Source organism: Dermacentor silvarum, chromosome 4, assembly GCF_013339745.2.
Source record: "Dermacentor silvarum isolate Dsil-2018 chromosome 4, BIME_Dsil_1.4, whole genome shotgun sequence".
Taxonomy (NCBI): Eukaryota; Metazoa; Arthropoda; class Arachnida; order Ixodida; family Ixodidae; genus Dermacentor; species Dermacentor silvarum.
The window spans coordinates 33,768,813-33,786,407 of record NC_051157.2 but is presented as its reverse complement, the minus strand read 5'-3'; the positions used below and the strand labels follow the sequence as shown (position 1 = coordinate 33,786,407).

The 17,595-nt window shown below is 44.6% G+C and overlaps 1 protein-coding gene across 2 annotated transcripts in view; it reads left to right on the top strand.

Annotated features, from left to right (window-relative positions):
• Positions 1–97: 97 nt before the first annotated feature.
• LOC119449746 (peptidyl-prolyl cis-trans isomerase 7-like) overlaps positions 98–17,595 on the top strand; it is a 403,577-nt gene continuing 386,079 nt past the window's right edge. For both annotated transcript variants that reach the window (XM_049665420.1, XM_037712995.2), the window contains exons 1-8: positions 98–243; positions 827–964; positions 6,595–6,701; positions 8,464–8,655; positions 9,332–9,454; positions 10,614–10,720; positions 12,950–13,039; positions 17,092–17,149. In XM_049665420.1, coding sequence (XP_049521377.1) covers positions 177–243; positions 827–964; positions 6,595–6,701; positions 8,464–8,655; positions 9,332–9,454; positions 10,614–10,720; positions 12,950–13,039; positions 17,092–17,149 — 882 coding nt within the window. In that variant the 5' untranslated portion in view covers positions 98–176. The remainder of the gene's footprint in view (positions 244–826; positions 965–6,594; positions 6,702–8,463; positions 8,656–9,331; positions 9,455–10,613; positions 10,721–12,949; positions 13,040–17,091; positions 17,150–17,595) is intronic.

Genomic DNA, 17,595 nt, shown 5'->3' with positions numbered 1-17,595 from the left:
AAAGTTGTTTGTGAAAGCATCTACGTTTAAACAACTTTGTAACGTTATATAAGCGTTGCAGAACATATTGCGTAAATAAATCTTCGTGAGGAAGTTTATTGTTAGTGCTGCCATCACGGCACTAAACGTCGAACGTCATTGCGATCGCTCCTGTGAACTTTGTCGTCCCATTAAAAATGTCGGTCTCTCCGATGCCACCGAATCCACACGTGTTTCTCGACGTGCGAATTGGTGAAGAATTCGGTACGAAATTTCCCATTTCTCTGTGGCAGGAAATTTCTACAGTGCCGTGGTTGTGTACTCAAGAACACCTGTCGCCGACTGTGCTTCGGCAACGGGCTGCGAAAATCAACTTCATGCAAGCATCGTCTGTGGTGTATTTATGTGGGCTTAACGCCTTCGCGATCTTGACATTGGTGTTATCTCAAACTTGTTCATCGACGCCTACGCACCCTTCACTCGCGGTGGCTCAGCTGTTCACTTCACTATCTTAGCCAGCGCACGCTTGTGATCACGTTGGTTTGTTTACAACTAGTAGGTGGTCGGAAAAAATGTGTGTAGGTACTACGTTGACTTTTTCTTCGTGTCATTTCAAACTAAGGGCTTCTTGCTGAATTTGAGTTCTTAGTTATGTCAGAAATTCATATATATTCGCTGGAACAGAGTGATCACTCTTCACTTGACGCGCATTGCAAGTTTGTTACCTTGAACCTTTTCGACGCCGTGCGCCAGCATCTGTATTGGTGGCGTAATGCTTATTGAAAAGTTCATCTCGTGCTGTGTGTGCTAACATTCGTTTTTTGTGTTGTTGTTTTTCTTTACACAGTTGGGCGCATAGTGATTGAACTTTTCCGGCAAATTCAACCACAGACTACGGAGAACTTTCGAGCCCTGTGCACGGGAGAGAGAGGAGTGGGAGTCAGCCAAGTGCCTCTTCACTACAAGGGATGCAAGTTTCACAAAAGTTAGTGCCAGGCGTGACTATAATGCATTACCCTGTGATTGATTTAGGTTGCTTTTAACTATTACGTTCGTCAGTTCCGCGTGTGTAATGAGGCTGAAAACGCGAACGTAAAATTATCTGCTTCCTTGCGGCTGTTTCCAGCTTGCTTGTTTACTTTAAATTCGTTGGCAATTTAGTTTGCGACACTTCTGCTCGCTTTTTAAAGAGCGCCACCTTGTTTGCATACTGTGAGTATTGGTGAATAGTCGTATGTCCAAATGACTGCACACTGTTCATTACTGCACACAACGCAGTAATGTTTGTTTTGGCAACTGCGCACCAAAAAATTTTAACTATGCCAACAAGAATAGTTTTAAAGGGGTACTGAACCACTTTTTATCGAAGTTTAGAAATGCACTTGAAGTTAAATTAACTATTTAAGAAATACTTTGCCGCAAAAAGTACTTCAATGCGTTCAGCAGAAGCAGAGTTATGGGCAATCAAGCAACACCATCGCAGTGCTTCCACTCCTTCTTCAATGCCTTGCACTGCGAAGGCTACTGTGGTGCGAGCCGTGTCCACACCGCTCTGCCTACTGAACGTCACCGTGGCGCACAGTTCACATTCGATTTTGGATGTTCACGTAGATGCCACTACTTGCAATTTTGGCACGTATGATGTGCTAAACGTATAGCCAAATGTAGTTGTCCTCAGCAAGCCACAGTGCTCTCAGCCAGTGGACTAGTCGCGGCACCCCGCGGTGCCCTCGGTATCCCTGCTACATGGCAGACCGCAGCTAAAAGCGACTATAATGCATCTGCAGCGTTTGCTTTGTGTGCGACAGGCCTTGAGTGCACGCTCATGCTCATATTCTCCATTCTGGTCATGCTATGTGGTGCACACTGTGTTTTTCCTGCATCAGCTTGACCGACCCATAGTAGTCACGTCCAACTTGCAAATGTTGAAGCGCTATCAGTATGAGGCTCAATACAAAGCAAAATCTGCCATGGCGTCTAACCAGGAGCAAGAGCGCATGCTGGCAAGCGTGCGTGTGGTCTGACCTTAAGTTTCCCATGATTCAAGATCAGTTGAGTGTTCAGAACTAGTTGAAATTAGCTAGACGTGACGGCTACAACACCGATAAGCAGGGTGGCCAAAGTTTAATTCATATGCGGGCAGTTGTGGCCGAGCATGAGCAAACGATAGTCGGCTTCCTCTGAAAGTACATAATTATTATCAAAATTTGAAGGCAGATTTTCGCTTACTTCAGCCTGTTTATTAAACTGTGTCAATAAATATACACAGTAACGTTAGGAAGAAGCGCACTGATATAAACGCCCTTCTTGATTAATGTCAGCTATTGGCCAATAGCAGCCACATATGGGGATCCGCTATATTACAAAATAAAGCGTCGAGAAAAGAATAAGGAGCAGGCTTCTGTTGAAAAGAGAGCGTTTGAGAAAAATGTGACTGCACGCTCCACTTGCGAGCTTCATGCACCGCGCACGACTGCAAAATTTGGCTGAGATGTTCACAGCAGCGTATGCTATCTGTGTACTGTGTTTTTTCACCAAGACCCAGGTGTGGTTCAGGACCCCTTAAACTTAAATTCCACTGTATTCATGATGGTATACCAGCACAACATTAAAGGGACACTAAAGAGAAACAGGAAGTTCAGCTGGAATAAAAGAGGGACCTTCAGGAATGCATGCCGTTTTTGTTGGGTGCAAAAATATGAGTTATTAGCGGAGAAATTCGTAAACAAACACCAAATATCTCTTCCTCAATTTCTCTCACCCTAGGTTTGGCGCTGAAGCAGTGTCGTCACAGATTGCATTGCTCTCAGCGAATCAGAATGCGCCATTATACGTCACCGCTTGCGTAAACGGCCGAGGCGCTGGGCTGGATGCATCATGGCTGCATGCATGATCGCTGCGTTTGCGTTCGCCGCGATGGATACCGTAGCTGCCGCTGAACCTTGCAACGAAGAGCTCGCCAGGAAAGCAGGACTGCATTTCAGCGATATTCAGTGAAACGGAGCGCGAAATGATCCTCTGTGCTCGAGCGGTAGGTGTTTCCGCGTGCGATGGCGGTGAGCCGCCGGCCGCGCCGGCGGAATGCAGAGCTTCGTTTTCGTCGACGGGAGGCGGAGCGTCCGGTCCGCCAGGCGACGATGTTCCCGACAGAACAAACGTAGAAAGTTGTGCACGTACTCGGTATGGTTATTTCGTGGCTTTATTTAATGACATTCAGCACTCACCGAGCCGCCAGTTTGCTGCTGCAGGGGCACCGGTAGGAGGTTTGATGAAGGCCGCATTGAGGGAACAGCTGCTGGAGAAAGGACTGGCCTCTGGGGCACGCCAATATACTTTCCGAGGGCAAGATTATACACATAATCCGAGGGCGAGAAATGCAAAGAGCACACCATCGGTTTCTCTGGCTCTTTTGCCGTTTTATCATCGGCAGAGCACTGAGCCATTGCGAACGCCGGGGAGCCGGGGCTCTCCGAGCGACGCCACATGAAAGGACACAATCGAGTCAACACTGCCGCTGCCCCTGATCAAGCGCCTTGGGCCATTTATACAGCCCTCAACACTACACACACGAGGCATTTTCTGGCTGTTTCCCGCGAAGTCAACGTTTTTCGAGCGACGCAACACGCAACCAAACACCGTAGAGCGGAACAGGCGCGCGCGACGATGCATTGACCAAAAACGAAACTACGAAACTATCACGGCCGCATGTATCGCCATGGCATTTTTTTTCTTATTTATTTAATTTTGTACTAAACTTGTACTTCCTCGCTTGAAACGGTTTAAAAAGTTGGCAAATGCTGTTTATGTACGTTTAAGGTGTATTTCATTTTGCTTTTTATTAACAGCGATAAATCGCTCTCGACCAATCGCGACCGGCCTGCGTTTGTAATCTCCGACGTCACAACACGTAGTGCGGGAATTTCGAAGGGGCGTCAGCACCTATCCTTCAGTTTTTCGCTATTTTCTCGCTTATTAAACATCTGTTTGCCATAAAAATGGTATGGCTGTGATCGTGAAAGGATAATCTAGCATTTAAGCTCAACTTCCGGTTTCTCTTTAGTGTCCCTTTAATGGGGAAAAACAGACACTGTGGCAAGAACAAGTTAGTTTTGTGCTAGTATATCATCCCGATTTCCCAACTCTCCCAGTCATGCACATTGCAGGACAACCATATTCATGTAATTCAGCTGGTGTGAAGCTAATAGCGGTGTGCTCTGAACCCGCCTCATGCCAGCCAAGTACACTTCTGACGAAAATGCGACCTGCCATCATTGCAGCACTACAGCGGAGTCAATACAACATATCCTCCTAGAATGCACATATGTTCAAGCTAGCACGACACTCCAGACATATAAAAGAAATGTGCTGACAATGGCACCTTGGGGCTTTTGTAAGTGTGGTGAGCAACCAGATTGGAAAGCTATTGAAACTACGAAAAGGCAACCCAAATATTAGTGGTGCGCTCAGAACCAGCCAAGTTGAGTAGAGTAAAATGAAGAAATGCAGCAGTAGAAGCTGGGCGGTTTGACAATCTATTGCTTATTTCCCTTTTTTTTATATATCGCCCGTTACAAAGGGAAAGGCCGCAGCTGCCATTCTCTTGGTTACATTATCACAGCCATTTCTCACATACCTCAAAAGAGCTGCAGAATAATTTCAGTATATAGTCCCCCCTCCCTCTCAATCTTCATCCCTTCCTCCTTGGAATTCAAGGCAGTCATCATAATCACAGAAATAAATTTAGAAAATTCCTGAACTCAATTTAGATTGAGTCTAGAATATATTGGTCACGAGTTTGCCACACATATTCTGCTGAAAAGCTTATAAAGGAAGCATTTACGCATGGTGGCCCTGTACATCGAAGCAATTGTGCCAAGCTATTTCCAATTTTTCAAGTTGTTTCATCTTTCAAGAAATGCTTGGTGCTGCCCTGAGTGAGGAGCGGTGCCTCGTAGTTCTACCCAAAAATTGTCGAGGCCCCCCAAAAAAACTTTTTATTGCCCTTTAATAATGAATGGGCATGAAATCCATGGCATACGAAATCATTGACAGTTTCAATGTCGGTTAGTCAACAGTTGGTGTCACAGTTTGCTAAGTGCTGTACTTTTTGCTATCTGTGCTAGGATAGATACTGGCCAGAGTGCAATGAAAAGGAACATAATAATTTGACATTGTATGTATTCCTTTGGTCATGTTTAGAAAACAGCACAAACATGGAACACAATTACAAAAAAAAGGAACATAGGGTGAATGCTAACTGACAGTTGAACGTAAACAGAAGGTACACAAAAAAATTTGCAGTGGCTTAGCTCGGCTATGCCAGGATATACGTAGCATGAGCGAAGGTTCAGCTGGTTATTCTTAGCTTTCCTGGTTGTCTAGGATTAGCTTGATTATCATGCTTACTGCTGCTTCAATGACACACACACGGTATACGCATTATGTGACCATTTCTCCAGTTCATTAGACGACGGATCTGAACGAAGGGAATCTGTGGAGAAAGTAAACATTCGGCCACATCGTTCAGAACCAGTAGACCTGGTGGCAATGGCGGGTAACGATACCCATTGGTAATGCTAAAGAGTGGAATCTTCTGCTTAACGAGAAAGTTCTTGCACGTTGTACAAACCCGCGCCACAGTTTCACCCCACTCAGGCGGCGCCGCTAAACTCAACGTTTCACGCATGGCACTACTTACCGGCGTCAAGTCTTTCATGTGCCACAGTCTCACACACGTCGCACACATATCCAAACGGATTGTTTAGAAGTCCGTCTCGAAGGTCCCAGTCGCACTGGCGCTTTCACTAAGTTTCACCGTATAGTCAGTCAATCGGCAAGCCTTGACGTCATTGACAGCGTCTTGTTGTTGTTGCTGCTGCTGTGATGGTCGGGCATGACGCTCATCCTCCTGGTGACGCCGCTTTGCTAGACGTTCCTCCCTTTGCTCGGGTGTCTCCGCAGCACGTTTAGCCTTCTTCTGTTCGTTCTTCCTACGCTCAACCGCTAATTGCCAGGCAACTACTTCGGGATCCGATGAGTTAAGCTTCTCCGCTCTTCTGAGCCGCTGAGCAACAATTTTGCTCTCCTTCTCCATGGCTATACCACACTGGCAAATGCCCAGCGCAAACGATAAAACGCCCAGCGTGCCAGCTGTGTGCCGTGTGACGTCACTGCTCCTCGCACATGTGCAGCACGGCTCAACCTCGGCCAGTGTAGCTCACGCTACAAAATCAGTGTTTGCGATGTGTTAACTTGCGCATTGCAACAACTTGCCACTGGGTTGCAACTGGGTTCATCAGTGCTGCTACCAGAGAGAGAGCGCAGGCATTTGCATCCCTGGGCTCACTGTGATAAGTTCAACAAGAAAATGTTTCTCAGCTGTGACTGGGTGCTCAAAACAGTATACGTGCTTGTTCGAAAGGTGCTTGAAAGTGACTTCCATAACACAGTCCCGAAACTTATGACAGAACATATTGAGCATGAAAGATGTGCCGCCAGTTTTTCTTTATAAAGGGATAGTAAATTGGTGTCAGTACATTTATAAAAGGAAATGTCACTCATTTGCTCCAGCATGTGTCTGTCCTGTGAGTAAGTCATGTCATTTTTATCATGCAGTTATGCCAAAATTCATGGTTCAAGGTGGGGACATCACACATGGAGATGGAAGTGGAGGAGAAAGCATCTACGGCCGCTTTTTCCCCGATGAGGACCTTTCACTAAAAGTAAACGCTTGCTTTTACAACTCTTAAGTCTATGTAATTATTCATTACCACTGCTTACAGCATTAGACCTTTGCACAGTCTTCTGCTGCACTTGTGTAGACCTTGTTTCTTAGAGATCATCCTCCATTCTTTTACCCTTTGGGTACAGTCAATCTCAGTATAAGAAAGTCATACTTGCAGTGAAAAAAACTACTGACTTGTGAATTTAGTAAAGTTGAAGTTTCCATGTTGCATCAGTAAGAATTACCTCACAGGTTTCTAGAAGAGTCCTGGTCGATAGTATGTTGTCGGGAAGGGCATATGTTTAAAAATCTACAAGTGAATCGAGCATTGACTCAAGCTGCAGCCCGAGACATCCCTTATTCGACCACTCGTGATCAGGAGCAGTAAATATGATATCAAATATTTGGGGTAGGTATATTGCTAGAAAGAAAAGTTTCAATGTGGATTGCATGCAGTGCTAGCAGCCACCACTAGATGACACCGTGTGTACACATCTACTATCATCATTATGGCTAGCCTGCCAACACTTGGCTGCGATTTTGTGTGTTTGTAGTAGTAGTGTAGGTTTGTGGGGCCAAAATTCCTAACAACAACAACACCACGTGCTGGCAATATCTGTGCACATGAAAGGATGAGTGCAAATTATGAATTTCGTGTTGTGTGATATCCTTGCTTCTTATTACTGCTTGTCACAGGCACCAGGTGCATGCATGCAGTGTACATAAGCTTTACCAAATTCAACCAGTAAAACAAAATTACTTGGCTAAACGGTTAAACCGCTGGGAAAATGCACAACATTCATTTCAGTGTAACTAAGGTCACGAAATGAGAAGAATTAGTTATGTATTGTGAATTTTGTTAAATGACAGTTTATCGTTATTGAGGTTCTGCTGTATGTGTCAGCTGCTGTGGGAAGGTCTTCAGGCATGCAGTACTACTTTTTGGCCTCTTGTCTGCAGTATTCACCGAAGGGTGCTTAAGTGATGCAGATGCAAAACAGCTACAGGATATTGAATTCCTTGAGGAGATGGGCACTGAACACTGTGGCTGTGGTACAGTTACAGAAGTTGAGGCATCACATAGATCCACACTGCACAGAAAACAAAATAAATCAACATTCTTATTCTGCATTGTAGCAGAATGACAATGAGAAATGGTAAATGAAGAAATATATAGAGTGCAGCCTACAAATCAGGCTCATTGCCATTGTAACCAGAAGTAATCCTGTAGTTGCTTCTTGCCACATCCACCTAAATGTTGATCTTGCTCCTTAACATAAATACAATCTGTCAGTTAGCTCACCCGCATGGTGGCACATAATTGTCGAGGTGGGGTCTAACGGATGAGGCAAACAATGAGCTTCTCTGCGTTCATTATTACTGATTGATGTTAAAAAGATGCTATTTAAGCAAATGCATAAGAGGGTCACACCACACAGTGTTTTTGCTCGTAATAAATGCTTACTAGGCCAGTTGGCTCGTATTGATAGTATCATTTATTAAGCCTTCTGTATCTACACAAAGCATAACACTACTTTTTAGCTTAATAATAAGTATGGCAGTGTTTCAAAGTGCACGTCTGGTTTTGTTTGTCCAGTGTTTTGCACATTCAGCTCTTGCTTGTCCACTTCTGCAATCCTTGTTGTATATTCTGTGTTTTGAATTTGGAGCTAAAGTTGTGAGCCAGCCACAGCCATCCCATTCTTGTGTACCTGTTCAATCTCTCTGTGACGAATCACTGCTTTGTGTTTCTGGTGCAGCATGACCGTCCAGGACTAGTGGGCATGGCCAACAGTGGGCCAAACACGAACGGCTCGCAGTTTTATATTGTGACAGTGCCCACCCCCCATCTTGATGGCAAGCACATCATCTTTGGTCAGGTTGTCAAAGGCATGGGTGTGGTCTCTGTGCTGGAGTATGTTCGCACCAACGAAAGTGACGTGCCTGCTGAGGCAAGTACCCCCTTAGTATACTATAATTCTGCTTATGCTCACATAACAGGCTGGAATTTTTGTAGCAACTATCTTAAAATGTTTCACATGCAGAAACAAAAAATACATCTCATGAGTACCTTTTAACCTGCACCAAAGCTTCCTTTCTCTAAAGCGAGCAATATTTCCCAATGTTTCTCAGCCAATGCTTGCACAGTAGAAACTAGCCTGGTTATGCACTGGGGCTTTAGATTCCCCAATCTTTAGGTGCTCTAAAGCTGCTAAGACAAAAAGATGAGAACTGTCTCTTTTGATAACAATGTCGTCCGTTTCATCACCGGCTTACTCGTGATAGCCGTAGTTGTTGATAATGGCTTCCTTTATCAACAACTACGGCTATCACGAGCAGAAAGTGGTGGCGCACCACCACTTTCTTTGACATTTTCCTTTGATTACAAAACTATGGCTCTGCTAATGGCTCAAAATCTGCTCTGCCTTGTCAGCTTGCTCTGATTTATCTAGCTGTCGATCTTATGGAAGAGTGAATTGCCACTCTCCATTGGCTAGTGAATGAATAATTTTCTGCTGAGGAGCACTCGCTGTGGAAGCCCTAGCCTATCAATGACTGATGGGTACCTCTGCCTCTTTCACCCTTGCAGCTGTTTACATTTCAGACATTATACTCAATTTCTCGCAGGAATGTGTCATTCAGAACTGCGGTGAGATACCCCCTGGTGGTGACTTTGGCATTTGTGAGCAGGACAACACTGAAGATGTTTTCCCCCCTTTCCCTGATGACTCGGACCTTGACTTCAGCAATGTGAGTGGTTGAGGCTGGTGCCTTACTTGGTACTCTGATCCTCCGCTTCAGTGTACATTGCATGCAAGATGTCAGCCAATGTCCAGAAACTTAACTGTGTTTTGCTAGTTGTGTGTCGGTTATTAGCGTACTTCTAAATGACATTCTAAACTTGCCACTCTTCCATTTCATAGAAGCTGTTTTTGAACTGCATACTCAGCTGCAAATAGTGAGCTGCATTAGCCGTGCATTATTTACTATCCAAAACACTGTATTTCGATTGTTGCCTGTCCAGTTTCACAGACTTGCACACATAGTAGTACTACAAAGTCACCAAGCAATGTTTTTCAGATCCAAGGAGGATTTCGGCACTATGATCCCTTGTATTAATATCTGTGACCTACAGAACTTTATGGGCAAGCCTTCAAGCATAGCTAAATGCGCTCTTCACCTTTTGTGCCATGTGTTCCATGTGGAACGGTGTGGTACTAAGCTATCCAATGAACCACGAAAGTCGGAGACCTGTGCTAAATGTTCTCATAGCACTGTGGCAGTCACCATTAAATAAAAATGAACTCTGGGGTTTTACGTGCCAAAACCACAATCTTATATTATGAGGCACGCCACAGTGGGGGACTCCGGATTAATTTTCACCCACCTGGGGTTCTCCCAAATGCTCCCAAATCTAAATACACCAGCATTTTTGCATTTTGTCCCCATCGAAATGTGGCTGCCACAGCTGGGATTGAACCTGCGACCTTGAGGTCAGCAGAGCAACGTCATATCCACTAAGCTACTGCGGCAGGTGTGGCAATCATCATCTGCACTTACATCTCTGTTCTGCATGAAGTGCTAACACAGGCTGAAAATGCCAAGTGTAAAGTGATGGTCATTGAATATGTGCATAAAAATGGCTCGTATGAAGCACCTGCTGTCACTTTGTGAGTCTGTATGCATTGCATGAGAATTGACAAAATTTTCACTTGCAGAACACATTAAAGAAATTTAGTGCCTCTTTTATTATATCTTTCCCGGTCTACTTTTTACAGCATTCTGTGTACTAAGGTCAGCAGTGTTATTGTTGTTGCTTCAAGAGATGATTCCTTATCTCATTACATTGAAGAAAATGCTGCCCTACTTTATATTCATGGTGATTAGCCTATTAATTTTCTTTTCTCAGATTGAGCACATAATGTGTGTGGCTGAAAAAATCCGGCAGTCGGGTAACTACTACTTCCGGAAAGAAGACTATGTGTCAGCAAATGCGAAGTACAAGAAAGCTTTGAGGTTTGTAAGGATTTATTCTACAATTCAAACGTGGTATGTTCCATGTTCACCTCTGCGTACCTGCTGCTCTTGATTTGTAAATGCAAAGATGAGACTGGTTGCCAGAAAATGTAGAGCTTATGATGCATTTCTTGCTAAATCTTATACGCCCATCATTAACACTTGAACTCCCATGCTCTTTCCTAAAAAAGTGTACAGCATTCACCGAATCTCTTTATTTCAACATATTCTTGCACATTATATCCAGATTCGAAATATATATTACATGTGCAGTTTACCTCTTATGTTCGCCCAAAATATTAATGAAAGACAACTACTCTAAAAACAAGCTTGCCTTCAACGCATGGGTAAAGCTTGAGCGTAATTATCTGCACCGGGGATGACAAAAAATCGAAAGCATTGAAGAGTACCTTTAAGTGCCAAGACTCAAAGGCGCAATGCGAACTGGTTTGATGAGTGCAGTCAGTAATGTGACGAAGTAAATATATAATTTGGTTAGCTATGCTTTATTTTAGTGAGTGTTGTACTGCTGTAATGAAACTGAAAATGCGTGATCTGACAAGGTATCAGTCATAGCAAAGGAAATTTTTTTTTTGCACGTTGTTCAAAATATTATTCAAGCCTGCAGCAAAAAGTCAAAACAGCCACAAAAGTACTTTAGATATGCTCCTCTGTATGTTGAAGTCATTAGGCACAAAAATATGTGTTTTTTTTGTCACTGGCACCATCAATGAACAGTAAACAGAGCTCATCTCGAGGTAAAGCTTGACTTGGCCTGTCTTGATTTGCACTACAATAGTGGTAAGACTTTTGCTAATCCGCGTTGTTATATTTTAGTATTGCTTGTGCTTGTAATTGTGTTGCACAGTCCCACCAGTGGATTTCTTGGCACCATTTCTATTTATTCCTTTATAACGAATATTGAATGTACCATATTTTATCACGTATAACCCGCCTTATCTTATGTATAACTCGTACCCCCAATTACAACAACCGGTAAAGAAAAATAAAAAGTATGCACATATAACGGGCAGAAATAACTGCATACAACAACGCTCAAATCTTTGCAAGAACAGTCTCCATTTGCAGATGCACGACTTGTCCACGTCATAACCTTCATCCAGCGGCTCAGTACCCCCCCCTTTTTTTTGGGGGGGGGGGGCGATGCTCATAAAGCCAGATTCACACAACAGACGTGATCGCGGACGAATCAGTCGCATGACATGTGACATAAACCGGATCTCTGCGCACCTACCATGCACCCAACAGAGAATGATAGCACGGGCGCAGCAGCCCTCGCGTGGGCAACAGCGATGGAGCAAACGCGACCGAGCCGAGAATCCCAATGATGATTTGGCTCTCTGCCAGGTTGTGAAGCACTTTATGCAGACCGAGGGGGCGGCGCAGGAACGGGTGACGTGCGAGTTTGCCGGCGCCTCGCACGCTATTCGCTAACTACTAAACACAAAATGACGGCCCGTAAAGAGGAGGAGAATGGGGCACCATTAAGGAGGGGAGAAGGGAGCTTCAACAAGCAGGGGTCAGGAGAGGGCAGGGTTTCCTAGGAGATAAGGAAACTTTGAATGGCCAAGAACTTGCCCAAAAGTGTGGCTTCATGACAGTGTGTGCCACACTGCTGTGAAGCCACACCTAAAGGTGATACTCGCTTTTAACTCGTACCCCGACTTTACTGTTAAACGTTTCGAATTTTTGTGGCTGGTTATGCGCGCAAATATACGGTAATTAACAAAATATTGCTTTGAATGTGACTTCGTTATAACTATGTTCAGCTGTAGGTTGTTATTGTTGTGCTGACATTTTTGCCGTCTCACTGCGAGCCAGAGAATGATTGGGCCTGATGACCGCAGCATTAACGCCCCTGCAACAAAACAACTTTAGCAAGCTGCTTGTATACAAGTGAAATGGGGTATATTTTTCTGATGTACTGGTGTATACTAATGTACTCATGAGTGTTGATCATGAGTTTTGAAACTGACTGCAGCATGTGATATAGATATTTTACAGTGAACTGTTAGTTTCACTGGTTTGCAGAAAATGCCTTGGTTGTCACGATAGCTCCACTCCTTTTCCTAAAGCTCCTTGTGGTATTTCCTTCCTACAAATGAAGCTGCTGTGGAATAAAATTTCTACAGTGGACTCACTTTTAGAGGGATTTCTGTAATACCTGATGGGGCAAACCATCATGTGGGTGCACCACTGTTTTCGCAGGTATCTCAACAAGCTCCACGAGGTGAACGAGCTCTCCAAAGAGCAGGAAAGCAAGATTGCCAGTGTGGTACTGCCTTGCATTCTTAACAGGCAAGTTGGTGCAGAGTTGCCATGCATTCTTAACTGCAGAACCTCAGCTTGCTCGCACCAAACCTGTTGACGAGTATGGCTGCCAATTCCATGGTTGACTACAACTCTGTGGCCGATTGTTCACATTTCCTGGCATTTTGTTGCTTACATCCAGCAGCACCCACACATTTGTGGGGTCTTCCGCAACAGTGGAAGCTTCGAGCTTTTCAAGCATTTCTACTGTTTCAGATGATAAGCGATGAGTGTTCCGTGATGACAGTGGTGTTTCAGCAGCATTTTGGCACTGCTAAATGAATGCTCTGCTTGGTATATTTCCTTGCCACTTGTCTCGCTGTCAACACTTTTATTTCTTACTTTCTTGATCTAATTGCACAGTCGTGCCCAAGATTAGGGCTTGCATTTAACAGCGAGAAAAAAGAGAGGGGCTGTTTTAGACAGATTGGCACATTTTGTCATTACAGTATTAAATGGACCGGGAGATGATTGTGTCAGTCCTGTTCAAATGCATTTAAGGTGGAACACAAGCCCTTGAAAACCTCAAATCGCAGAGAAAGTCTAGGGCGCGATCTTGTACGCGTTCCATAATGGAACGGAGGCGTTCCGTTCCATCGAGCCGCACACGATTGGTCAATTTGAACGTCGCGGTTGAAATTGACCAATCGTGTGCGGCTCGATGGAACGGAACGCCTCCGTTCCATTTTGGAACGCGTACAAGATCGCGCCCCTATTTAGTCTTTTTGGAAAACCTTTTTTTTTTTTTTTTTTTTCGTTGTATGTCTTGTAAACTACCTGTTCTGTAATTATCAGCACCTAATTCGACTGCAAAGTACCAAAACAACATTTTGAGGCCACGGTGGCTTCCATATCTCGCGCAAATGCCAAAATAAATCTGAACTTCGCGTGCATGCCATTTCCAGCGCACATGGCCGGTCAGTGCCATCTTGGTGTTGTTTTGAACGCAATTTCATCTCTCATTTGCCACCTTGCAAAATGGCATCAGCAGCGCAGTCGAGCCGTGGTTGGCGTTTTCCCGTGTCGAGATGTGAAATGCTCATTGGCTAGAGCAGCGTATTCAAATCCCACATGCTAAAGCGTGGCTGCCATTGGCCATTGCGCGGACGGCTGCATCTGCTCGCCTCACTGCTCCTTGCTCCATCCGCTACGGCAGACGTTAGCTTGCGAGCTGTTCTTCGCCTTGCGCTATCTTTGAAATTATTTTCTCAGCTTTCTTTGATTAGTTTTGTGGCCTTCAGCTTCTTAGTTGCACATGATGCCGGCAATGAAGCCCAAGACAGCTAAGAAGTTTGGTGCCCGGAAGTGTGCCACGAAGCTTCTCCGAGCAGTGAGGCTTTAAAGCTGCTGCGAGTGCTAACTGCATCGACGCTTGCAGTGATGGGACTGTGCCGTCAGCTGTCACCTGTGGAGAATCCATCGCATTGAGTGTGTCTGGAGTCTCAAGCACATCAACTGCTTCAAGTGTTTCCGAGATCGCAAGACCTAGCACCCGTTTTGAACCGGCACCATCGAGTGTGAGCGGATCGTCCACCATCCATTTGGGGATGCATTTCCTGACCAGCGAAGACATCGGAGCAAAAATGAAACATTGTGATGCCGTTCAAGCGGAACTCGGCTGTATGCCAGTGGCCCAGAAGAAGTTTCAAGCCATGCAGCTGGGTCTCACACCTACAGTGGCTACAAGTGAGGGCGAAAATTTATTTCTTATTCATATAGGCGTTTTCAGCAGCCTGCTCGGCTGCACAGTGTGCAAACATTGCTTGGAGGCTGGTTTGACTGTCCGAGAGAGCACTAAGCTAAGATTGGCAACAAATCTCAACATAGTATGCCACGTTCGTGGCACCATTGCAAGTTCCTGGACTTCACCCCACAGAAAAGGCACGATGGCTTTTGAAGTCAGCGTCCGCGCTATAATGGCTATGAAGCAAATCGGGAAGGGGCAAACAGCTCTCAACCATTTTTAAGCAGCAATAATTGTCCTCACATAGGTGTCTAATCACTAGACATTTAAGAAGCATTTGAAGGAGACCTTCAGGGAGCCAGAGGCCCAGTGCTTGGTGAAGTTTTATGCTGATTCTGCTCCTGCAGTGGTGACAGCCTATAAGCAGATGGACCCCAGCTTTTACAAGGATATTACCTATGGTGTTCGATGGAACATGGCATAAGCGTGGGTACACATCTCATATTGGAGTAGGAAGTGAGTACCACACAGGCCTAATCTTAGATGCTGTAGTTTTATCTAACCACTGCCTTGGATGCCAGACAGGACCCAAACCTGGAGATGCAGCATATGACAGCTGGTACCAGCATCACATCTGCCAGAAGAACACAGATCTGGAAGTATGGAGGGTGGAGACAAGCCTGATTCTTTTCAGGCAACCTCTATCCAAGCACAGCCTGCGTTACACTACCCTTGTGTCTGATGGGACAGCCGTACCTTCTCTGCCCTCACAGATGAGAACGTCTATGGGCATTTACCAAAGGAAGAGTGCCTCAACCATGTTCAGAAGAGAATTGGAACTGGACTGCGAAACATTGTGCTGAAGAGTGACAAGCCACTGAGCAGGAAGGTGAAGCTGACAAAGGTCCTCATTGACACGCTCACCAACTACTATGGTTGAGCCCTAAGGAACAACCTCAGTGACGTGGCGGCAATGCAGCGTGCAGTAATGGCGACGTATTATCACATCATGTTGACTGACCAAGACCCTCACCATAAACTTTGCCCGGAGGGAGCTGAATCGTGGTCCCACCATAAAGCTACAAAGGCAAAAGGTGAGCCACAGCCCAGGCACAAGCGCAACCTTCTTGACTATGTTGCTGCAGCCATGCTGCCTGTCTATCAGCGGTTATCACAGGCATCTCATCTTCGACGCTGCTTGGGAGCCAAGACTCGGAATGCCTCGGAGTCTGCACTCAGTTCTGTGGGCCCTGATGCCCAAGGAACAGCACGCATCCCTAATTGCTGTTGAAACAGTACTACATGAACCAGTACTGCGATTCAATGCCGGCTGCCGCAAGGCAACTGCAGAGATCTCAGTCTCTGTGGGGCTCCAGCCAGGGCACCTAGCCGTCCAGCAAGCTTCTGAAAAAGATACTCTGCGCCTGAAAAAAGCCACTAAACGACACCAAAAGAAGATGGCAGTAAGGCAGAACAAGCATGTACAAGGACACTTCCAGCTACTCTGCAGAGGCTTTCTAATACAAAAACTTTGTCGAACTTTCAGGGCCCCTTTTCTGAATGGATGTTTTTGCCGAAAGTGGTGCTGAAGAAAACAATATCTCAAAAACCGTTTGTTGGATTTGTGTGCTGTATCTTTTTTTTTTTTTTTTTATTCTGTTCCTGAATGACTTTGTCAGGGCCTAACGATCCTCCTTTTTTTTTTTCAGAAATAGTGTTGTGAATCAATAATAACCAGTTAATTTATGATGACTGCAGTCTTTACTGGCAACATGAAATTCAAAGTTGTGTTAAAATTTATGAAGGGGAATGTAAGAAGAAGGGCGTTATGTGATGGACGGTCCCTTCATGGTCAAGGGACTATCACTTGATGGTCAGGGGCCATCACAAAGAATTTCAGCTTCCTACTGCATCCTGGTATTTTTCCATGCTTTTCCTCAGGAATGCACCACCTTGTTAGACCCCTGTAACTCTGCAACTAATATACACAGCTTTGTGAAACTGTGCAGTTCCTCTAATTTTAGGGGTGTTAACATACCCTGGAAGTTTCATCCAGATATCTTAAAAAATAAAAAAAGTTGGGTCTCAAGGTTAGCCTGTAGGGAAGAATTTTGCGGGTACAAGATGCAAGTTCTAAGTGCCAACATAAGCTCTGCACTTTACGAGTGGACACAAAAGACTTCACATCATTAAAAGAAATGGCTGACAGGTAACATCTGTCAGCAATCACAAAGGCAGTGTAAGTGATGCTGAACATTACAGCATGCAACACAAAATTCTATGTGAGACTTGGAAGGATCGTATCAATTCCTCTGCATTTGATGAACCATATTTCACTGCTATGCTTTCATTACAGTGCTGCATCCAAGCTGAAGTTGAAGAGGTACCACCAGGCATTGGACGACTGTGATGAGGTGATTAAATGTACATGCTCCTAGCAACTTGCAGGAAAGCATACATATTCCTTTACTATGCTGTGTTTCCATGCTCTTCGAAGTTACTTTAAATACTTACCTTATTCGCATAAATGCATCACAATCTTTTCTTCTTTCTTTCTTTCTTTCTTTTTCAAAAACACAACTGACAAAACATCCTTTATTTTAACGTGGTACCCTGAATATTGCCTGTGATTTTTCTAAATTTAGAACTTCAGCGTGCCTTAAAGGCCCTAAAGGCCTTTAAGCTCTGCATATAAAACTGCGTTATGTATTGTGTTTTCTTGTATTATTCTTGACATCTTTTAGTATTTATCACTTCCAATTCATCAGAACGTCATATAGTACTTCAGATTCACAGTCCTGTTACATTCATAACCTACAGCCATTATGTTATGATACTTGGTATAACATTTAAGTAACCT